The sequence below is a fragment of the Archocentrus centrarchus genome, chromosome 15 (genome assembly GCF_007364275.1).
Source record: "Archocentrus centrarchus isolate MPI-CPG fArcCen1 chromosome 15, fArcCen1, whole genome shotgun sequence".
Lineage (NCBI taxonomy): Eukaryota > Metazoa > Chordata > Actinopteri > Cichliformes > Cichlidae > Archocentrus > Archocentrus centrarchus.
The window spans coordinates 1,576,544-1,596,685 of record NC_044360.1 but is presented as its reverse complement, the minus strand read 5'-3'; the positions used below and the strand labels follow the sequence as shown (position 1 = coordinate 1,596,685).

Genomic DNA, 20,142 nt, shown 5'->3' with positions numbered 1-20,142 from the left:
GTCCCTCTTTATGTCGGCTTTAACGCTTGCTGTGAAGCTTTCATCGCCCTCATGGTAGCGTAACATCATCGGCTCGATGATTGCACTTTCTGTGTTTTATGTCAATGCAACAAGGAGGAGCTGAACATGATGTATTGAGTAATAAACTATTTGGCAATTAAATGCAGCTACAGAGCAGAGTGGAGGGTAGTAGGAAGTAGGACACCACCCCCCAGAGTCTAGGTGCTGGTGGGGTCAGAGGTGGAGGCCAGGATGAGGTGGTAATGGGGAGGTCACACTAATGAGCCTGACAGCCAGAATGACAGCACTGAGGCTGATTGGCTTCCAGAAGGCAGAGTGATGCCATCAGAATTAAGTTTGACAGTGTGGGAAACAGGAAGTGATGTAAAGGAGAGACGAGGAATGCAGGCAGATGAGTGAATACAGATGTTCCTTATTGAACTTACACATACGCTTCCCACAGAGCTCTTCAGTAAGAACTAGTTTGCTTTGAGATTTGTTCATGTCTTTAATGTGAGGAAGCTGATGATCTGTTCTTCCTCTCACAGCTGATGGAAAGAGTCTGGTGTCGGTGGGAGTCGATGATGGACATTCAATCGTCGTCTGGGACTGGAAGAGAGGAGAGAAGCTCGCCGCTGCCCGGTACCACAGCAGCTCATGTCCTGTCCTTAATGTTAAAGTGGGAGAGAGCAGCAGCCCACAGTTACTGACTTCATGGGGTGTGTGTGTGTGTGTGTGTGTGTGTGTGTGTGTGTGTGTGTGTGTGTGTGTCTTCTCTCAGGGGTCATAAGGAGAAGATATTTGTGGTGAAGTGCAACCCCATGCTCATGGACAAACTGGTCACTGTGGGAATCAAACACATCAAGTTCTGGCAGCTTGCAGGTAAAGTTGCAGGATCTCAGTCCGTCTCTTATATGTAATTTACTGTTTATTCCCAGCTGCTCGCCATAGCATCATTCCTGCTCTGTTGTTCTTTGCTGTTATTAACCTCAGACGAGCACAGAAACTGCACCTCAGTCAGAGTCATGTCTGAAAAGCAACACCAGGCTCGCTAGAATCTGTTTTTTAGTAGCTGATCTTTTAAAACTTAACATAGTCTGCGATTCTCAGATGGTCAGTAATACAGCAGCCATATGATTGGTCAGATAATTGCATTAAAAAAGGCTTTAACAGCACAAACACGGTCCAGAGGTCCAGTTCAGGGAGCCTAGCAGACAGCTAGCAGCTACAGCTGCCTGTGTCGCCATCCACCTGTCAGAGAGGCCACGCCCCTAACAATGCAAACTTTATTTAAACAGGTGAGTTACAGAAACACCCCCCCCCCATACAGCTGTTATGAAGGGGGAGATTATCCACAGAGACCAAAGCAGTTTCTGTATCAGACTGTAAACATGTTGATTTCTGCTGGAAAGTTTTAACATGGGAGTCTATGGGACTGACTCACTGTGGCGCTCCTGCTGGAGGGCAGAGGAACTGCAGCTTTGGTGCTTCTCTGGAAATTGCCGCTCGGTTGAAGCGTGAAGGAGTACTTCTCCCTCTGTCCTGCAGGTGGCGGTTTGACCGCCAAGCGTGGCGCGTTCAGGAGCCTCGGCCGGCCGGAGACCATGATGTCGGTGTGTTACGGCCGCAGCGAGGCGCTGGTGTTCTCCGGTGCCGCCACGGGAGACGTTTACATCTGGAAGGAGCCGCTGCTGCTGAAGACAGTGAAGGCCCACGACGGGCCGGTGTTCGCCATGTTCTCCCTGGACAAGGTGAGGAGGGCAGGATGAACCCCGACCCATCGCATCTGTCTGCATATGTACACGGGCATGCTTTAAAGTAACATTTCGAGGTATCTGTACTCCTTGTGTTATAAGGCGAATCACCACAGAGTCTTTTTTTTTTTTTTTTTTTTTTTTTTTTTTTTAGCCTGTCATGTCTGGTAGATCTTGCAAGCAGAACTGTGATCTGAATGCGTTGTTGTGCCAAACATATTTGCTATTTCAAGATGAGCTCTATAGGTTCTCAATAGGCTCTTCTTGTTGTTGTTTTAACCCTTTATTTTATTTATCTGAGTTATTTTTCCACATACTATGTAACAGCCAGAGCTGACAGGCTGAAGAAGAGGAAAATAAAGAGAAGAAAAAGGGAGAGAGAAAGGGAGCAAAAAAAAAAAAGGGGAAAGAGCACAAGTCTATTAATCAGATAGTTCATCACTTTAACATATAAAAAAAAATACTATCAATACTTGCAAAAATAAATTTGTGTGTGAAAAACAAAACTAACAAAGCATGTTACGCACACCAACAATTTTGTTGAGTTGTGATTGAGTGGGCGTTTGTGTCTGTGTCATGTTTGTGTCTGTGTCATGGAACGTACTTACCAATGAGGGCAAAACGCTGCAGCTCCACCCATCAGAAGCCAGAGGCAGGTACGGAAAGCCCCCAGAACCCCAGGCCACCAGCAGCCCACCAAGGGCCAGGAAGACCCCCGGCCACTCAGTCCAAAGACAACCGCACACCTACCCCAGCAGACGGGAGAGGGTGGTCTCAGACGGAGCCCCCCCAGTCGAGGAGCGAGGGCTCCAGGGAACCCAAGGCGATGAGAAGCCAGCCCCCCCCCAGCGGCCAGCCCCCTGCACTGGCCGGCGGCAGGGCTCCCGGGCCCACGGCACCCAAGGACCGCCCGACCCTCCACAGAGCCCCCCCCCACGCCGAAGAAGCCAACGCAGCCCCGCACCGCACCCCCAAGGGGGGCAGGCCAGTACCCACGCCAGAACACCCAGCCCCACCCAGGAACCCCGAGGCACCCCCATCCCAGGGGGGTAGGGGGGAGGAGGCAACCAGCAAGGAGCGGCCAGGAGGCAAGGCACAAGGCCCAAGACCACAGAGTCTTTAAGGAAAACAGAGAAGCATGAAACAGCGTGAATATTTCAGGTTGGGAGGATAAAAACAGACGATTCGACTGTCAGACTGAAGGATGAGAAGACCCCAAAGGAGGAGAAGGGTGGATGGGGTGGAGGGAAATCTTATCTGAAGTCCTGTTTCCTGAATCAGTGTTTCACATGCTTCACCCTGTAGCACAAAAATAGATTGTACTCTGAATGTAATGTCTTCTACCCTCATCTGTTTCTTTGCAGGGCTTCGTGACGGGTGGGAAGGACGGCGTGGTGGAGCTGTGGGCCGACATGTTTGACCGCTGCTTGAAAACCTACGCCATCAAGAGAGCAGCACTGTCCCCGGGCTCGAAAGGTGCTTGGACACAGTCGCACATGAACTCATGAAACGATGTGGAGTTCAGATGAGGCTGCTGCAAACAGCACAGCCGATTCTGTGCTGGGAGTCACTGCACGGGCTCAGGAGCACGTCTGAAGACCGTCGGCAGTGAACGCAGCGCGTCGCTGCACCCACACAGGAAGGTCAAACCTGTGGAAGCTTGTTGCTGCTGTGATGGATGCTATTCCTTCTGGTAGTCTAACTTTACCGAGAGGCGCTAAAAACCAGCTTGTGTGTCTTCCTTTGACCTCACATTAACATCAGAGGGTCATGTATGTTTCTCTGTCACATCCAAAAATAACCATAATATTAGATAATTATTTCAAAAAGATATCACCACCACCCGCTGGGGTACGACACTGGTCTGCTCCTCTTAGTGATCTGAATTGGAGCATGTGTGGAAGCGCCCATAAAGACCCCTGCTGATACCTGTGTCACCTGTTCGTGGCCTCGGCAGGTGAAACCTTTCCGCTGTGGTCTCAGAGCTGAGGCTTTTCTCCACTCTGATGGTGATGATTCAGATCCCCTCACTGTGTTTTCAGTTCTTCTCCTACTAACAGAGATGTTCTCTAACGGTGGTCGAATTTTCTATGTTTTCATATTTAAATAATGTCATAATTTCTGTCTCTGTTTATGATCAGGAGGAAATGATTGTCCTGTAGAGCAGAGGCTCTTCTGTCCAACACTGCCCTCATGTGGACATGCAGCGTCACACCTGTAACTAGTTTAGGAACAGTTACTGAAAAGATCTTCAGTCCAGGCTTGTTAACAGACAACAGAGACGATGACAAAGCAGCTACAAAGAGACAAAAATGGTTTTAGTCAACCCCAGCTCCCATCAGGCAGCCGGGGAGATCCGGACCTCCGTATCCGTGTGGCCGGATCAGGATGACTGCAGTCATTTTTCTTCAGGCAGTCTTTAGCTTATTCTGTGCAACTGTGAACTAGTTTTGAACATATATCATTCCAAATAAATGCTGCTTTATCTGTCTGAAAAGAAAAAAAGCCAAATTACTGAGAGAAACAGAAGCACAGAAACCTAGAGAGACAAAAATGTTATTACAGGAGTGACTCAAAGAGACTTCAGAGCAGCCACAAAGATGATGAAGAGGTTTAAGCTTGCTCCTCTGCATCAGAGCGGAGGTCCTCATCATGTCTGACAAGTCTTAATACTGTCTGTGTGTGTGTGTGTGTGTGTGTGTAGGTCTGCTGCTGGAGGACAACCCGTCCATCAGGGCCATCACCCTGGGTCATGGTCACATCCTGGTGGGAACAAAAAATGGAGAAGTTCTGGAGATTGACAAGACCGGACCCATGACCCTGCTGGTGCAGGTGGGAATACTGTGTGTGTGTGTTCCAGTGCTGGATGTTCATATTAAACACAAAGGCTCTAATAATGAGCTCAGCATGTGTGCAGTGATTTCTGTGAGCTGCTCTGAACACTCAGTTTATCACAGCTTTTTCTACTCTTGGATCTGTGTGACATCATAGAGAGGGGATATCCCTAATATGGCCATCTCTGATACAGAAGCCCCACCCATCTGCTCTTCATAACTTCTGGTTAAGGTGGAGGAGCCAATCAGAAGAAAATTGTCTTAAAGGGGGAGGAGCAAAATCCGCTTGTTTCAACCAGATGTTGATCTGAGGGCTGCACTGAGGCCCAGTGTGGGATAAAGAACCTTAACTGAACTGTTAATATATATGCAAAGTATGATTTCATGTAATATGCTGTGCTTTATGGTAGATAACAGCCTTTATTTATTATCTCTATATAAGAGCACCGGCATTGACTGCCTTAGGCCTGAATTATGCATTTCTGCAGGTCTTTGCAGACCCACAAAGATGCATAATTCAGGCCTTTGTGCAGCCACAGTGAGGCTCAGTTTTTTTCAATGTAATGAGCTGTTATTTCACTGCAAATTACCATATATTTCCAAAAAAAGATCTCTTTTCTGGTAATTCTTTGATCTTACTGCCACAGCGTCCTCCAGGAATGAGGCAGAGCAGCCTAAAGTTACCTGACAGGTGAAATGCAGGGAAACGTGTGCAGGCTGCTCCTGGTTTTATTCATAATCCTGTTTACTGCTTAGTTTTGCAGCATAACTGAAGGTAGCATTTTCATAAGCCCCCCCCCCCCATCGCCTCAGTTTTTGCATGTGTGTCTGTGTGTGTGTGCGTGTGTGTAGGGTCACATGGAGGGCGAGGTTTGGGGTCTGGCCCCCCACCCCCTCCTCCCCGTCTGCGCCACCGTCAGTGATGACAGAACCCTGCGACTGTGGGAGACGTCAGCCAATCACCGCATGGTGGCCGTCCGCAAGCTGAAGAGAGGTCAGATCCAAGGATCAGCTTTTACATGTTAATGCCCCCCCCAAGCACATCCATCATTTCACTTAAATGAAAATCTACCAGCAGACACAGAGATGATCAGGTCTGCATTTTAATAATTCACGATGCATTCAGGGACACTATCTTATTTTTACAAGCTCACAGGTGAGGAGAAATGCAGCAGTGAAATGGACTCACGATAACAGACTGAAGTCCCCAGTGACACAAATTAGACCATTTATCAAGAAACAAGTGGCGTAATGAGGGCATGTGGTACTCTGACTATGAAGATACTCAGTGAGACAAATTTAATGGCTTCTTGCATCAGCCTTCAGGGCTGAAAGTCCCAAAGCTGCAGTTCCTCTGCTCTCCAGCAGAGGCAGCAGTGAGTCAGGCCCCATAGACTCCCATGTTATACTTGACAGCTGATACAGAAACTGCTTTGGTCTCTGTGGATAATTCCCCCCGTCATAACAGCTGTACAGGGGAGGATGTTTCTGTAACTCACCTGTTTAAATAAGTTTTGCATTATTAGGGGCGTGGCCTCTAAGACTAAGAGACCATCAAAGAAGGCGGAGCTCCAGTTTGCAGGGTGTCGTCTCTTCTAGCTCAGCATGGCTGTAACCAAAGCTCTAAAGTTGAGGATTCAAAATGTGGACAGGAGAAACTTTTCCACCAAGCATAAAAATTCAGCTCAGTATTTTTGTATAATCAGACATCTGGACTCATGGACGGCTACAAAGATGGAGGGGTGGGGGGACTCACTGTGTTATGGAGGGTCTGCTGGATGCTGAAACAGATGTCTCACATTTGGAGATTTGACATCCAGCGTCTAAGAAGTCTTTGAGTGATCGAATTAGCAGTGATCTCATCCTCTGTCCCAGGCGGTCGCTGCTGCGCCTTCTCTCCTGATGGGAAAGCGTTGGCAGTCGGTCTGAGCGATGGAGGCGTGCTTGTGGTGAACGCAGACACACTGGAGGATCTGCTGAGCTTCCACCATCGGCGTGACGCCATTTCTGACATTCGCTTCGCCCCAGGTACACACACACACACACACACACACACACACACACAGAGTACTTTAAGGGTCTGTATCCACGGGTGCAGGAAGGGTTCATCCCACCCTACAGTCGGCTTCAATGTAAAAAACTTTCTTCTCTGCCATTGTTGACAGTGTTGACATCGTAAGCCCCGCCCCTTCCTGATCTCAGTTGTTCCATGAGTGAGCAGGTACACCTACAAGGGCAGCGCTTGGACCATTTTTAGCTGAGTGTGATGTTAGTGGAGCAGCATGTCCCTATGAGCAGACGCCAGATCACCTGCAGGGAACCTGGAGAAGACAGAAAGGCCCAGAGACCAGGCGGGGTGCTATCCTCTGCACCGCCGACCTGTTTCCTCCCTTCTTTGTACCAGCTGTCAGCGCTGCATTTGAACCATTTGCATTGTAGAAAGATTAGATTTGGACAACCCTCAGCAGTCCAGCCGAGAAGTGATTAAAAACACGTCCTGAGGCAATAAAACCAGCTGTCATTTAGCGAGGTGTTACCATGTGAGGCGGGTAGATAATCCTCAGCGATGGACAGAGAAAATAAAACAGGTTTAATGGAAGCAGCTGATCAAGAACAGTCTTGCAAATTAGAGGAAAACCAATTTCAAAATAAAACTTCATCCAGCACAGATGGAGGAACGTCATGAAGAAATGGAGGATTGTGTCCCAATCACCAAGTACTCAAACCAGAGCAGAACCACATGTTCTAAGGAAGGACCCCGTGCTTTTTATAAATGAATGTTCATAAATGTGAGCGTCACGCTGCACATGGATCATTGTTAAACGTAAACACAGTGAATACTTTGATTAAAGCCGGAGGAAACACGATGTTTAGAGGATTTTCACGAGTGTATGTGGCCATCAACATGATCTGATAGTTCTGATAAGTTGTTGGTCACATGACAAACTGTGTTCCTGGTCCACATTCTCTCAGACTCAGGTAAATACCTGGCGGTGGCGTCACATGACAGCTTCGTGGACATCTACAACGTGCTGAGCAGCAAGAGAGTCGGCATCTGTAAAGGAGCGTCCAGTTACATCACGCACATCGACTGGGACGCCCGAGGTAGGATGCGGCTCGCTCTCCTCACCTGCTGACCCCACCCTCTCTGAGTCTGCGCTCACACCTGGACACACCTGACATTCTTTTTCTTTACTACAAAACAACAGCAGTTCCCACAAAACTGTAATTTCACACTTTTCCAGGATGATGGTTAAAATAATTTTGACAGCTGCATTTGTGTGATGGAAATCATCCGCACATGCTGCCATCCACACAGCAGGGGGCGCTGCAGGGAGCATTAAATTGTGAAGTAGAAACGGAGCGTTTGGAACCCTCAAAATAAAAGTCGGGCCTCTTGAAACATGTTGGCTGCAGCAGGAAGGCCCACATTTTATTCTGAAGGTGAACATCCTCCGTTTGCAGTTCTTATAGTTTCACTAACACTCGGTGAGCAGTTGGTGAGTGTTTGCAGGTAAACTTGTGTTAAATGTTGTCATGTTGTTGATTTCTGTCTTTGTGGCTGCGTGTTGCAGGTAAACTGCTGCAGGTGAACACAGGAGCCAAAGAGCAGCTTTTCTTCGAAGCCCCGCGAGGAAAAAGACAAACCATCAGAAACTCGGAGGTCCGTGTGTATGCTCATATAGAAAAAGAACTGTGAGGCATATATATGCCTTAAGACTAGTGAGTTATTGGTCACATCATTGCATTAAACAGCACAAACACCATCCAGAGGTCCAGTTCGGGGACTCCAGTTAACTGAGGTGAAGCCCAGCAGCCCAGATTTGATACTCTGATGGACTCGGTCAGCTCAGCTCAGAGTCAGAGGAGCTGAAATGGTTGGACATGTGCAGAGGAGGGAGGGTGGAGATACTGGAGCTGCAGGCAGGATGAAAAGAGGAAGACCTCAGAGGAGGTTCATGCAGTGAAGGAGGACATGCAGAGGGTTGGTGTGACAGAGGAGGATGCTGGGATAGGGGGAGATGGAGGCAGGTGATCTGCTGTGGCGCCCCCTAAAGGGAGCAGGAGAAAGAAGAAGATTAAATGTGCTGATGCTAACAGACTGAAGAGCATAAATGTGTCCAAACACATGTAGCCCAGGTACTGATTAGTGCGTGTCGTGTGCTTCCTCGTGCACACTCTGCTCAGGTAGCTCCCTCGCCTCAAGCGGATTTCCAGTAATGGGAACGAGCTCATGACAGTTGTGTTTTTCTGTGTGTCTGTGTGTAGCTGGAGCGAATCGAGTGGGCTACCTGGACGTTGGTTCTGGGCTCCACCTGTGAGGGAATCTGGCCGACGCACAGCGGCATCACCGACATCAACGCCACGTCGCTCACCAGGGACCAAACGCTGCTCGCCACCGGGGATGATTTCGGCTTCCTCAAACTGTTCAGCTACCCCGTCAGAGTACGACACACACCAGAACTTCAACCCTGTCCCGCAGGCTGTGTAGAAAAGTCTCCCATTCTTTCTCATGCATTCTTCCTAATGGCCAGCAGGGGGCGACTCCTCTGGTTTCAGAGACATCCAGCTAGCAGTCCCTGAGAAAATGAGCTTACTGCTCATGTTTTTCCTGTAAATTATGGTTCCATTAGAGTCAGAGGATGATTAAAAAAAAGGTTTGATTTACTAAACTGCAACTGCAGGAGTGTGCAGTTTGGATTACTGAGGTGACCGCCTGTGAAATTAGGACCAATCAGAGTGTTTGAATCTGTCCCAGTCAAAGCATGCACCTTCCTTTCCTCCCTGCAGGGGCAGTACGCTCGTTTTAAGCGTTACGTGGGCCACAGCGCACAGGTGACCAATGTCCGCTGGGCTCAGGATGACGCCACGCTGCTGACGGTGGGCGGGGCCGATACCGCCCTGATGATCTGGGTGAGGGAGCGAGGAGGCGGGGTCAGCATGGAGGGGGACGGGCCTTTGTTTCGTGACAACCGGCCACTCGTAGACAGCGAGGAGTCAGATGATGACATCGAGGAGGACGGAGGTTTGTCTGAACATTAATAATCAAAATAAATTCAGAAAAATATTCTTTAAATTTTCAATAAAGATAAAAGTAAACAGCAGCTTTTTCAGGTGCACATCAAACCAAGTTATCCACTAAGCCAGGAGACCATCATTAACTGGAGTCTTTAAAGTCGAGGTCTGGGTCGAGTCCAGATGTTGCTGCTCCTCTGCTCCATCCTGCTAACAGCAACCAGACCAATCACAAGACTTTATTAGACCCTCCAGTAATTCACAGACATAAAACCAGAAGCTGTCCATCAGATCTGGACTCAGCAGGTTAAACAAAGGCGGACAAACCAAGTTCAAATGGTAGCTGATGTCTGTGTGTGTGTGTGTGTGTGTGTGTGTGTGTGTGTGTTTACAGGCTACGACAGCGATGTCGCCCGGGAGAAGACGGTAGACTACATCACTAAGATGTACGCCGTCAGCATCAGAGAGATGAGAGGAACCAAACCTCACCAACAGCTGAAGGAGCTCTCTGCTGAGGAGAGGTATACACACACACACACACACACACACACACACACACACACACACTACCTTATTAGAGAGTTTAAAGCTGCACCAAACAAATCTGACGTTGGTCGGATCGACCTGCTTGCTGACTGACCCCGCCCACTATTTACCCTAATCATATCCACCATAATCCTAATTTGATTAGGATTACTCTCATAGAGTCCAAGAATAAAACAGAGCAGAATAGAACCTCTTTATTAATGAATCATTAACCTGATTAGCTGGGAAAGATTTCCTGAGATATCATGAGTTTGAGGCACTCCTAATCATCAAAGCATTTTCTCTCACCTGGAACATGAAATATTATCAATAAACAAAATGTAAACTGGGGGGTGATGGACAGGAAGTAGAAACAGAAGGAAATGAATCTTCAAAATAAAACTGGAAACAGGAGACAAATGGACTGAAACTCAAAATCTAACATTGAGCAAGATGCCAGATTAAAGGCACTAAAACAGGAACATGAGGCAGAAACAGGAAATAATAGACTTAAAATACAAACTGAAGCTTAATATTCAAAACTAACAGCAGAAGAGTGAAGAAATATAAACAGGAACTATCATCCATCCATCCTGGGGGTCCCTCTGGATGAGCCGGAGCCTGGGGAGAGGGAGGTCTGGGCTCCTCTGCTTAGGCTGCTGCTCCCACGACCCGGCCCTGGATAAGAGGAAGAGGATGGATGGATGGATGGAATAAAAAACCTCAACCCAACAATGAAAGAATACCAGTGAATGGACTCAGCTTTAAACTCTGCAGACTTCAGTTTCATCTGTAAACGTGTGCGGTGCCGTCTTCGTGTTCTCTGTGATTTCCTTTTAAAAGTTTTTTTTTTTTTTTTTATCTGTGCTGTTTGTTGTCAGTGACGGTGACGTTCCCAGTGTGTGTGTGTGTGTGTGCTTGTGTGTTAATGTGTGCATCTGTGCGCTGATGTGGTCACGCATGCACAGGCTTCTGCATGATGAGTGGATCGTGGGCTGTCTGGCTGTGTGTTTGTGCATTACACACTTATATCATCAGTGTTCACAACCTTCACAGTTCACTCAACAACAAAGGGCACCTTAAAGGTACAAATGTATTAAAATCTACAAAGTAATGATTTATCTTTAAAAAGCAAATAGGATGAAATAAAGGATAAAACGCTCTCAGTCGTATTTTGGCACAAACATGAGGAAGCCCTGATCCTTGTGGGTATTCTTCAGAAAATGGGATTCTTTTGTCATATCAGAAGCAGCTGAGCCTGGTCTCACATGCAGATTAATAAAGGTACCCTTCAAATACTCGAGCTTGTTCTGAGCAGCCACGGATCCTGCGTGCTGAGATCTGGGCTTTACAGTTTGAGCCTTGGAGTGGCTGTAAAACTGATCTGGTTGCAGTTTTTAACAAAGCTGAAACGTGTGATGTCTCCTGAACTTATGAGGGCTCATAAATGCTGTAAAGATGAGTAAAAAGGGCCAAACTTCAGCCCACCATGATGGACCTGCAGTATGGAGAGCCGTTTCATTCAAAATTAAATAAATAAATAAATACTGCTATTGATAAATTATTAATAAATATCCCTGTGAATAAATAAATATCCCCATAAAATAAAACAAAATATTTTTAAAATAAATTTTTATCTTATTTTATTTTATTTACTTCACAATTTCGTTCTTTCTTCCTTTCCTAATGGAGTTTTATTTTGTGACACTTTTATTTTGTAAAGCTACCTTACGTATCTGTGGGGCGGCGCTGGTCAGGAGTGGCGGACTTGGACCCGGTCTGCTGCGCTACCATTCTCTCAAGACGGTCAGCTTCTCTCAATAAGTCTGAGATGCTTCTGTTTTCAGACATTGTAAATCAGTTGAATAAATTTAGAAAGATCAGAAACATTCTGCAAAAGGCCGCCAAAAAATTGGCATCAATTCTTTTCTTCTTCTACTGTTCGATATTTTGCAAGCTAGTTCCTGTTTTTCTCCTCTGGGTCGCTGACGTCTGACCAGCGCCGCCCCACAGATAAAACTCTGCCCCCTCATTTGAACATGAAATAAAAAGAGCTTCAAATGAAAAACGGGATTAAAAAAATAAAAGTCAGTGAAATACGTAAAGTAGCTTTACAAAATAAAAGTGCCACAAAATAAAACTCCATTATGAAAGAAAGAAATCGTGAAGTAAATAAATACATCTTGAAATAAATTTAAGTAAAATGAGATTAAAATTTCTTTTAAAAACATTTTATTTTATTTCATGGAATATTTATTAATAATTTATCAATAGCAGTGTTTATTTAATCATTTATTTAATTTTGAATGAAACGGCTCTCCATACCACAGGCCCGTGACTGAAGCTGTTGTAGAAAAATAAATCAGCTGGTTCTGGGGGGGGTCGGGTGGGAACACATTTGACTGAGGATTTCACAGACTGTAGAAGTTGGATGTGGAGTTAATAGCGTCGAGGCTGCAGAGCACAGGAAGCTGCTGGTCTGCGTGTCTTCTGTTAGACACAATCAGACAGCGTTTCCTTCTCAGGGACAGGAAGTCTGACCGAAGTGTTCATCGAGCAGAAAACAAACCTAAAATCTAGAACGTAAGGATACCTGGAAGTGCAGGTCATGGGCGGCTCCGTGTTTTTTGGATTCTGAAGAATCTTTAATAACAAAGGCCCAAAGCTGTCCACCAAGTGCCTCCATGTACTGACTGATAACCCCTGTTTTTGTCCCTCTGTGGTACCCTTAGTTCCTGAGTGTTGCTGCTGCTCTCTGGCCCTGTAGAAACTCTTAATATCTTTGTTGTGTTTTAACCTGCATTCCCCTGGAGGCAGGGCATTGTCAAGTAAGTATGAGCCAAAGCTTACTGTGTAGATGTTAACCCTCAGAGTCCTCCTCTTTGTTGGGCAGTACGAATGCATTCAAACTCGTTAGCGTGGCACTAAACTGTGTCATATTTGCTTAAATATCTTTGAGATGTGTCTAGAGCCTGACTGCAAATAAACTGAGCTGACTGGACAAAGTTGTGTGCTTAAGATTACACAATTCACAATGTGTGTCAAGACAAAAAAACAGCCGCTATGTCCAAGGAATGTCTCTGCAGGCCTTTGTGAGGTCAGCATACCCAGGGTATCTTTATCCCTGACCCTGACACGGTCACACGAAGCTGGGCACCAACTCGCTAAGTTAACCCAGTGTTTCCTGATCTAGGTACGAGCGTGTTCACGTGAAGGGGGGCGTTGGCAGCACCTGACCAATCACACTGATTCATTTACCTGCAGCTGAGCGGCCGATTTTACAAAGGAAGAGTGAACTATAATATTAGGAAAATACGAAGCAGTTACACACAATACAGACTGAACGTAACACAGCTGCGGTGTGAGTGCTTTGAACATTTTGCTCAGTAAAACTAGGAAAGAGCTGCTATATTAATGAAGTTTAGCCTGAAGGCAGGAAAAGCTGGTAAAAACGCCAACAGTTAACTGGCTCATCAGTATCACAGTGTTCTCACTGAGACACGGGACAGTTTCAGTTTTTATTCTTGCAGCCCTGATGGTGTTTAATGGTCTGAGAGCAAGTACAAAAACAGAAAATAATATATCTATAAAGCTGCATCAAAGAATCTGTATTTATTACTCATTCAGGAATCATTCAGACACGATTTAAAGGTTTATATCCTCCTGCTCTCTGCACACACAGGTGTGAGAGATGTTCCAGGAATGGTGGTGGTGGTCCTATTTTCCAGAGGCTTGATTGGTCAGTAGGCGGTGAGGTCATACCTGCAGATCTCTAACCCGCTCCGCAGCAGGTTAGGTTTGCAGCATAAGTTACCATGGTGATTAACCCCGGTAAAAAGTGAGCCACCTTCACAGTACAGAAACTCCAGGGTTACACCTGAAGTTACCTGGATGAGCTTAAGTCCTGCTCCGTAGTTCAGGCCTCTGATGGTAAAGGCAGGATGTCACTTCCTGTTTCTGTGGTAATTTTATCGTCTCTGTCTTTATTAAATGTTGCCAGTTGCATTTATAAACTGTTACAATCCAGAGGATACGATTATCTCAAGTTTATCGCCTTCACGAGAGAAAGACGTTCTATATGTACCAAACAGAAACAAGACAAAGGAAATGAGCAAGACCAAAACTTTACAAAAATACTCCAACAGCCAAATCCAGTTAAATCCGGTTTCTGCAGGGTTTTCAACAGGATCAAAGTTCCCTGCAGCAGGTGTGTCAGCTTCCTGCTGCACCTGCTGCACCTGTTGCTGGGAGGCCGCAGGTTGCCCGTGCATGTTAGCCTGTTGACGCAATTAGCTACACTAGCATGTTAGCCTGAAGATTAAACCAAGCTGCAGCATGGTAGCATTTTATTAGCATGTAGCTTTAGCCACAGGTGGTCACATTACAGTTTCTCTGAGGAGGAAGGCCTTTATGTGTGCATGTGTGTGTCTAAGTGTAGATGAGAGTGTGTGATGGTGTGTGACTCTGTGTGAGAGTGTGTGTTTCTAAAGCTCTGTACCTTGGTTCTATCCCTCTGCTGTCCAGGGGATCCAGGTAACACCTGCCCACCTGTCTGCTGCTGCTGTCTGTCTGTACACTTCCTCTTCATCGTGCTCGTATCTCACCCCAGTGGGATTTTGTCTGAAAATGTTCCGATGCATTTTCGTCCTGTTTTGTCACCTACATTTCTCCATTGTGCACGAGTTATCTTACGGTTTCGGTGCCTTGACGAACCGTCCACAGCGCCGTTGGACACCGAGCGATAACGTCCTGGTTCAGGTGCTAAAAAATAAGTTGTCACTCTCTAAGGATCTGTCTGCCCAGACCTTCACTGACCCACTTCCAAACTGCTCGTGCTGAGTGATGCAGGCAGCGTGACGTTCCTCATGTTGCCTCCAGACTCTTTTACGTCTGCCACACATGCTCAGTGTGAACCTGTGAAGAGGGCGGGGCACCTATGGTGGACCTGCCAGTTTCTCTGACAAATGTGATTGGCGTTGCACGGTGATTGGCTGTGAGCACAGGTCTAAAGGAGGTCGAAGCCTCATGGCGCCCTCATGGACTCTGTGTCTGCCTGTGCTCATGTGCACACTGTCCTGCACACCAGCAAAAAGCAGAACTGGAGAAGAATCAGTGGGTATTTTGTCCTCAAAGCAGGAAAAATGAGCGAGTTTAAGGCCAAATCGTGATGGTTAGACGACTGGGTCAGACCATCTCCAAAGCTGTGGCTCCTGTGGGCTGTTCCTGGTCTGCAGTGTCAGTATCTATCAGATGTGGTCCAAGGAAGGAGCAGCCGTGACCCTGTGAACCATCAACAGGGTCACGGGGGGCAGAGGGTCACTGACGCATGTGGGGAGCGGCCCGTGTGGTCCGATGCTACTGTAGCTCAAACTGCTGATAAAGTTCATGCTGGTGATAGAAAGCTGTGAGAACACACAGAACATCGCAGTATGTTGTGTTTGGGGCTGCTGACCTGTCAGGGTGCCCATGCTGACCCGTCACCCACTGAAGGCACCAACAATGGACACACGAGCGTCAGAACCAACACAATATATTGGCAGAGGTCATAATGTTATGCTTGATCGGTTTATGTTCTAAGATTGTATTTTATTATTATAGATACTATTAGAACCTGTTACCTGGCACTGAAAAGTACGTTGGTAGGTTGATGCAGTTGGTTAAAGATTAGCTTTAAAGTGGCCCTTTCACTTTAGCAGCCCTTCATGATGGTAAATCCCAGGCGACCACCAAAGGACACCGCGTACCTAACAGAGACGCGCTGTCGCTAAATCTGAGCTGTTAATCTCTGTGAGAATGAACTGCTTTAATCGTCACTGCTGATCTCTTCCTGTGTTTGATGTAAAAAGGCGGAGCACCGGCACCCCTGATATAGAATAATGAAAACAGCTGGATCAGCTGTTTAAACCACATGATGTGTAACGTGTAGTCAGGAATTCACACAGCAGCAGCATCACAGCCTGCTGTAAAAGAAACATCTGCCTCACATCTGTCTCACTGTCTGCCCTCCACCTGTCTGTCTCTGATCTCAGTCCTTTAGAATATAAATGATGTGTGTCTTTGGCTCCTCAACCAATAAACTGATTAACAAACTAATCGATCCTCCAGGCCGCCAGTGAGCCGAGCAGCGCCGCAGCCTGAGAAACTGCAGAAGAACAACGTGTCCAAGAAGAAGAGGCTGGTCGAAGTGAGTCTGTCAGCCTGTCTGTCTGTCTCTCTGTCTGTCCACCCTCGTATTGATCGTCTGCCTCCTCCCTCACCAGGACCTGATTCTGGATCACGTGTTTGGTTTTCGCGGCTTCGATTGTCGTAACAACCTGCATTACCTCAACGACGGCGCCGAGATCGTATATCACACTGCCGCCACCGCCATCGTCCACAGTCTGAGCACCGGTAACAGAAACCACACATCTGAGCGACTCGCTGGTTTTATGTGGAAGCTGTATGAGTCTGGTTATTGTGAGTTATTACAGATCCTTGGATGAACGGTGCAGGCAGGTGTTGGTGTCTGACAGATATTAAAGCTGCTTCTCTGTATTCAGAAATGTAGGAGGAGCAGTTACTCTTCATATTTACCTTCAGGGGCGTCTCCTTCTGCACCTCTGGACCTCTTCAAGTTAAGGCTCGGCTGAATTTGCCACTTATATCTCGATGTTTTCTACAAAGAAACAAGATGTCAGTTATTAAAACAGGCTGAATGGAAAAATTACATTTTATATGTCATATTTAATATTTAATATGCACGTTTCTGAAAACTGTTTCACTGGATAAACAGTATCCACACCACTGGGAGTAGTTCACATTCATGCACTGCTGTGGATCAGGTTTTATACACTTCGAAGGGTTCAAGTGGAAGATATATTTATTTACCTGCTGTCAGACAGGAAGTGACACCAGACCTTCCATCAGACCATATCTACAAAAACACAACTTTACCTCACAGAGCTGCTCAGCCTCAGTTGGAGAACGGTGGATGGAGACAAGTTGGTACTCATCAGCACAGACTGACTCAGACTGTTTGCAGCATGGCTGTCTGAGAGTGGTTGCAGTCAGCCTCAGTTGTTTGGAGACAGGTTGCCTCCCAGCAGATCTCCTGTGCAGTCGCTTTGGGATTGCAAGTGGTCACCCACTAAAGTGTTGCACACTTTACCAGCTGGTTGCTGCAACTACTTGCACTCGGTTTACAACAACAATAGAAATTCAGTTCAGTCACTGGGCAACCACCAGGATGCTGCTGTCCTATTTGTACTTCTGTGTGACTTTGGTGTTTGAACACCTTAGTTTGGATTTAAAAAAAAAAGCTATTTAAAAATCAGCAGCCTCACAGAGTCGACCAGCAACTCCTGTTTTCTGTCAGGAAACTTGTTGCGTGTTGTCTGTGAACTCTGTTGTCACACGTGTGGCAGCAGATTGCTGAGATCTGGTTTGCGGTGCTGTGGGGCAGCGTGGGCGAAGCTGAGCAGGTTGGGGAGTTGCAGACACAGCTTCAGACTGCATGAGCTCAAACAGCACTGGCTAATTGTTGCTTTTGATTTTTACTGGTTAATCAGCAGCTTTTAATGTGGAATGTTTTCTTGCATATTACTCAGTGCAATGCTTTAAATATCAGCGTGATAACTCGCACCATCAGTTTGTCTTTGAGTCATTTTGAATGAAATACACTTTAGTGATGACTGAATTTCAACCAGAATACGGTTTTATTTCCTCCCTTGCAGCTAAAAAAATGTCTGAGGGCTGTTCAGGTGTTCAGGTGCGCTCCACACCTTTGCTCACGTGTCTTTGCTCTGCAGGAACTCAGAGCTTCTACCTGGAACACACAGATGACATCCTCTGTCTGACCGTCAACCAGCACCCGAAATTCAAAAACATCATCGCCACCGGGCAGATCGGTACGCTCAGCGTTTGTGTGTCGCTGTTCGTGCATGGCCGTGTTTCTCCACTAACTGTACTAAAAGAAGTCCTGCTTTCTCTCCTCTGCTTCCTGTTTAACCCGCCTGCTTTCCTTTATTTCTACTGACAGTAGAAGCAGACCGAGCTCACTGACAGGGAGGAAACTCATGTTAACTGTAACATCAGTTCAGCATAAAGCACAGGAAGTGGGGGTTAATTCAGCACAAGCAGAGCTTCAGAATTCAAGTTTTTCCCTTATTTTCTGGATGCATATCAAACATCTGCTAATGCAACACAACAGCAGCAGCTGAGCCAATCCAAAGTTAGGAAAAGGGGCACAGAGTAGAGCGGGAACTCCTCACAGGTGCAGGATCAATGAGTTTTCAGGTGAATCTGAACCCGTTTCTGTCTGTCATGTGTCTTCTGACTCACTGCAGGTTTTCATGTGTCTTTATGTTGTTGTTTTTTATGTGTGTGTGTTTTTGGCTGGCCTCATTTGTCACCACCGCTCTCACAACACCTCAGGTGACGGCAGTGAACTCCCAGGTAAACTAAAACCGACCCGCACGCCTCCCCCATCACAGCAAAGCCCCTGAAACCCAGAAAGCTTTTTTTTTTTAACCTGCGCTTCATTTCCTGGAAAATTTCCTCAAAATCTTCTGAAAATTTAGCGACTCTTCAGCTGCAAAATATTTGGATTTGTTTGCATTTTTATTGTAATTATTAAGGTTCATTATCTAAAATATATAAACAGAACTTTTTAAATAAATTCTGATCTCTTATTAATATTTTTCAAACAATTTTAAACCATTTTAATAACACCAAACAAAATAGATTTTTTAAAATAATGTTCAGTTTATTTATTACATATTTTATTTAAAAATTCCAGATTTTTCTTTTTTGATATTTTTAATAAATATTCTTCAGATGGTGCTGCACCAGTTTACCAACTGTTATTTTATAATCATTTTTGGGTGGACTTTTCCACCTTGTTGTTAGCTTATTTATTCATGTTTGCAAAAAAAAAAAATCTTTTAATGAATATTTTCCAGTGGTTCATTCACATTAACACTTTCTTAAATATAAAATTAAAATTTTCACATATTTTTGGAGCTTCTAATTCATATTTTTACATGCATCACACATTTTCTTTAGTATTTTTGAATCTTTTTATATTTTTAATCAGTGATTTTTCTGCTTTATTAATGAATGCTGAGCCCACAGGCTCAGCTGCCACATTCAGGTACAAAGTCCAAAAGAAAAGAAAATGAATTAAAATAAACTGTTTTGGAGAACTTTTGTCATTTATCACATTATTAAAGTATATAATAATTCTAATAATTGCTGATAAACTCTGTTGGATTTCCCTGGAAAGACAAACGTGGATTCTTGTCGAGCTCCGGACGTTATTGATCTGCTCGATGATCGATAAATATTAATGTCACTGCTGGTGTTTCTACTGCATGTTTGATGCTCGTCTGTTTGTCTTTGTGAGGGACTCTAACGGCGGTTTGTCAGCGATTATTCTGCTCAGCATCGTTTGTATCGAGCAGCTTCGTGTTTGTGATTTTCTGCTCGAAGCTGTCCTGCAGTTTAAAACTAACCACAGCTGATTTTAACATTATTTGGAAAGTTTCCAGATTCAGGATCTGTAGAATAAACCAAACTACACCATAAATTACTAACAGTGTCTGAACCCTTAAATAAAGTAAGCCTGACTGGATGAGCCCCCGTGCAGAGTCTGGTTTTCAGGGTGTTTGTCGGCTGCACTGACCCCTCTATCTGCTGTTGCTGTCGTCGTTTTTCCCCTCTAACTGTGGTCCTGCTAACTCTGCCTGTGACCGCATTAACGCCGATGAAACTGTGACTTCGTCTTCACGTAGGCACGACCCCTTCGATCCACGTGTGGGACGCGATGGGCAAACAGACTCTGTCCATTCTGCGCTGTCCGCACACCAAAGGCGTCGGCTACGTGAACTTCAGCGCCACGGGAAAGCTGCTGCTGTCTGTGGGAGTGGAACCCGAACACACCATCACCGTGTGGCGCTGGCAGGAAGGTCAGAACCACAAATCAGGAAGAAGAACGCTGCTGCAATCACACAAAGTGGTTTGATTTACGTCCCTGA

At 45.9% G+C, this 20,142-nt stretch overlaps 1 protein-coding gene across 1 annotated transcript in view; it reads left to right on the top strand.

Annotated features, from left to right (window-relative positions):
• The window catches only part of LOC115793663 (echinoderm microtubule-associated protein-like 6), an 80,853-nt gene that overhangs the window by 53,384 nt on the left and 7,327 nt on the right, over positions 1-20,142 (top strand). Inside the window, exons 18-33 of the mRNA XM_030748737.1 lie at positions 549-642; positions 782-882; positions 1,549-1,751; positions 3,119-3,230; positions 4,459-4,586; positions 5,441-5,582; positions 6,464-6,616; positions 7,562-7,693; positions 8,164-8,252; positions 8,858-9,034; positions 9,380-9,614; positions 9,999-10,125; positions 16,235-16,313; positions 16,390-16,519; positions 17,917-18,015; positions 19,900-20,073. Of these exons, the coding sequence (XP_030604597.1) occupies positions 549-642; positions 782-882; positions 1,549-1,751; positions 3,119-3,230; positions 4,459-4,586; positions 5,441-5,582; positions 6,464-6,616; positions 7,562-7,693; positions 8,164-8,252; positions 8,858-9,034; positions 9,380-9,614; positions 9,999-10,125; positions 16,235-16,313; positions 16,390-16,519; positions 17,917-18,015; positions 19,900-20,073 (2,175 nt within the window). The remainder of the gene's footprint in view (positions 1-548; positions 643-781; positions 883-1,548; positions 1,752-3,118; positions 3,231-4,458; positions 4,587-5,440; positions 5,583-6,463; positions 6,617-7,561; positions 7,694-8,163; positions 8,253-8,857; positions 9,035-9,379; positions 9,615-9,998; positions 10,126-16,234; positions 16,314-16,389; positions 16,520-17,916; positions 18,016-19,899; positions 20,074-20,142) is intronic.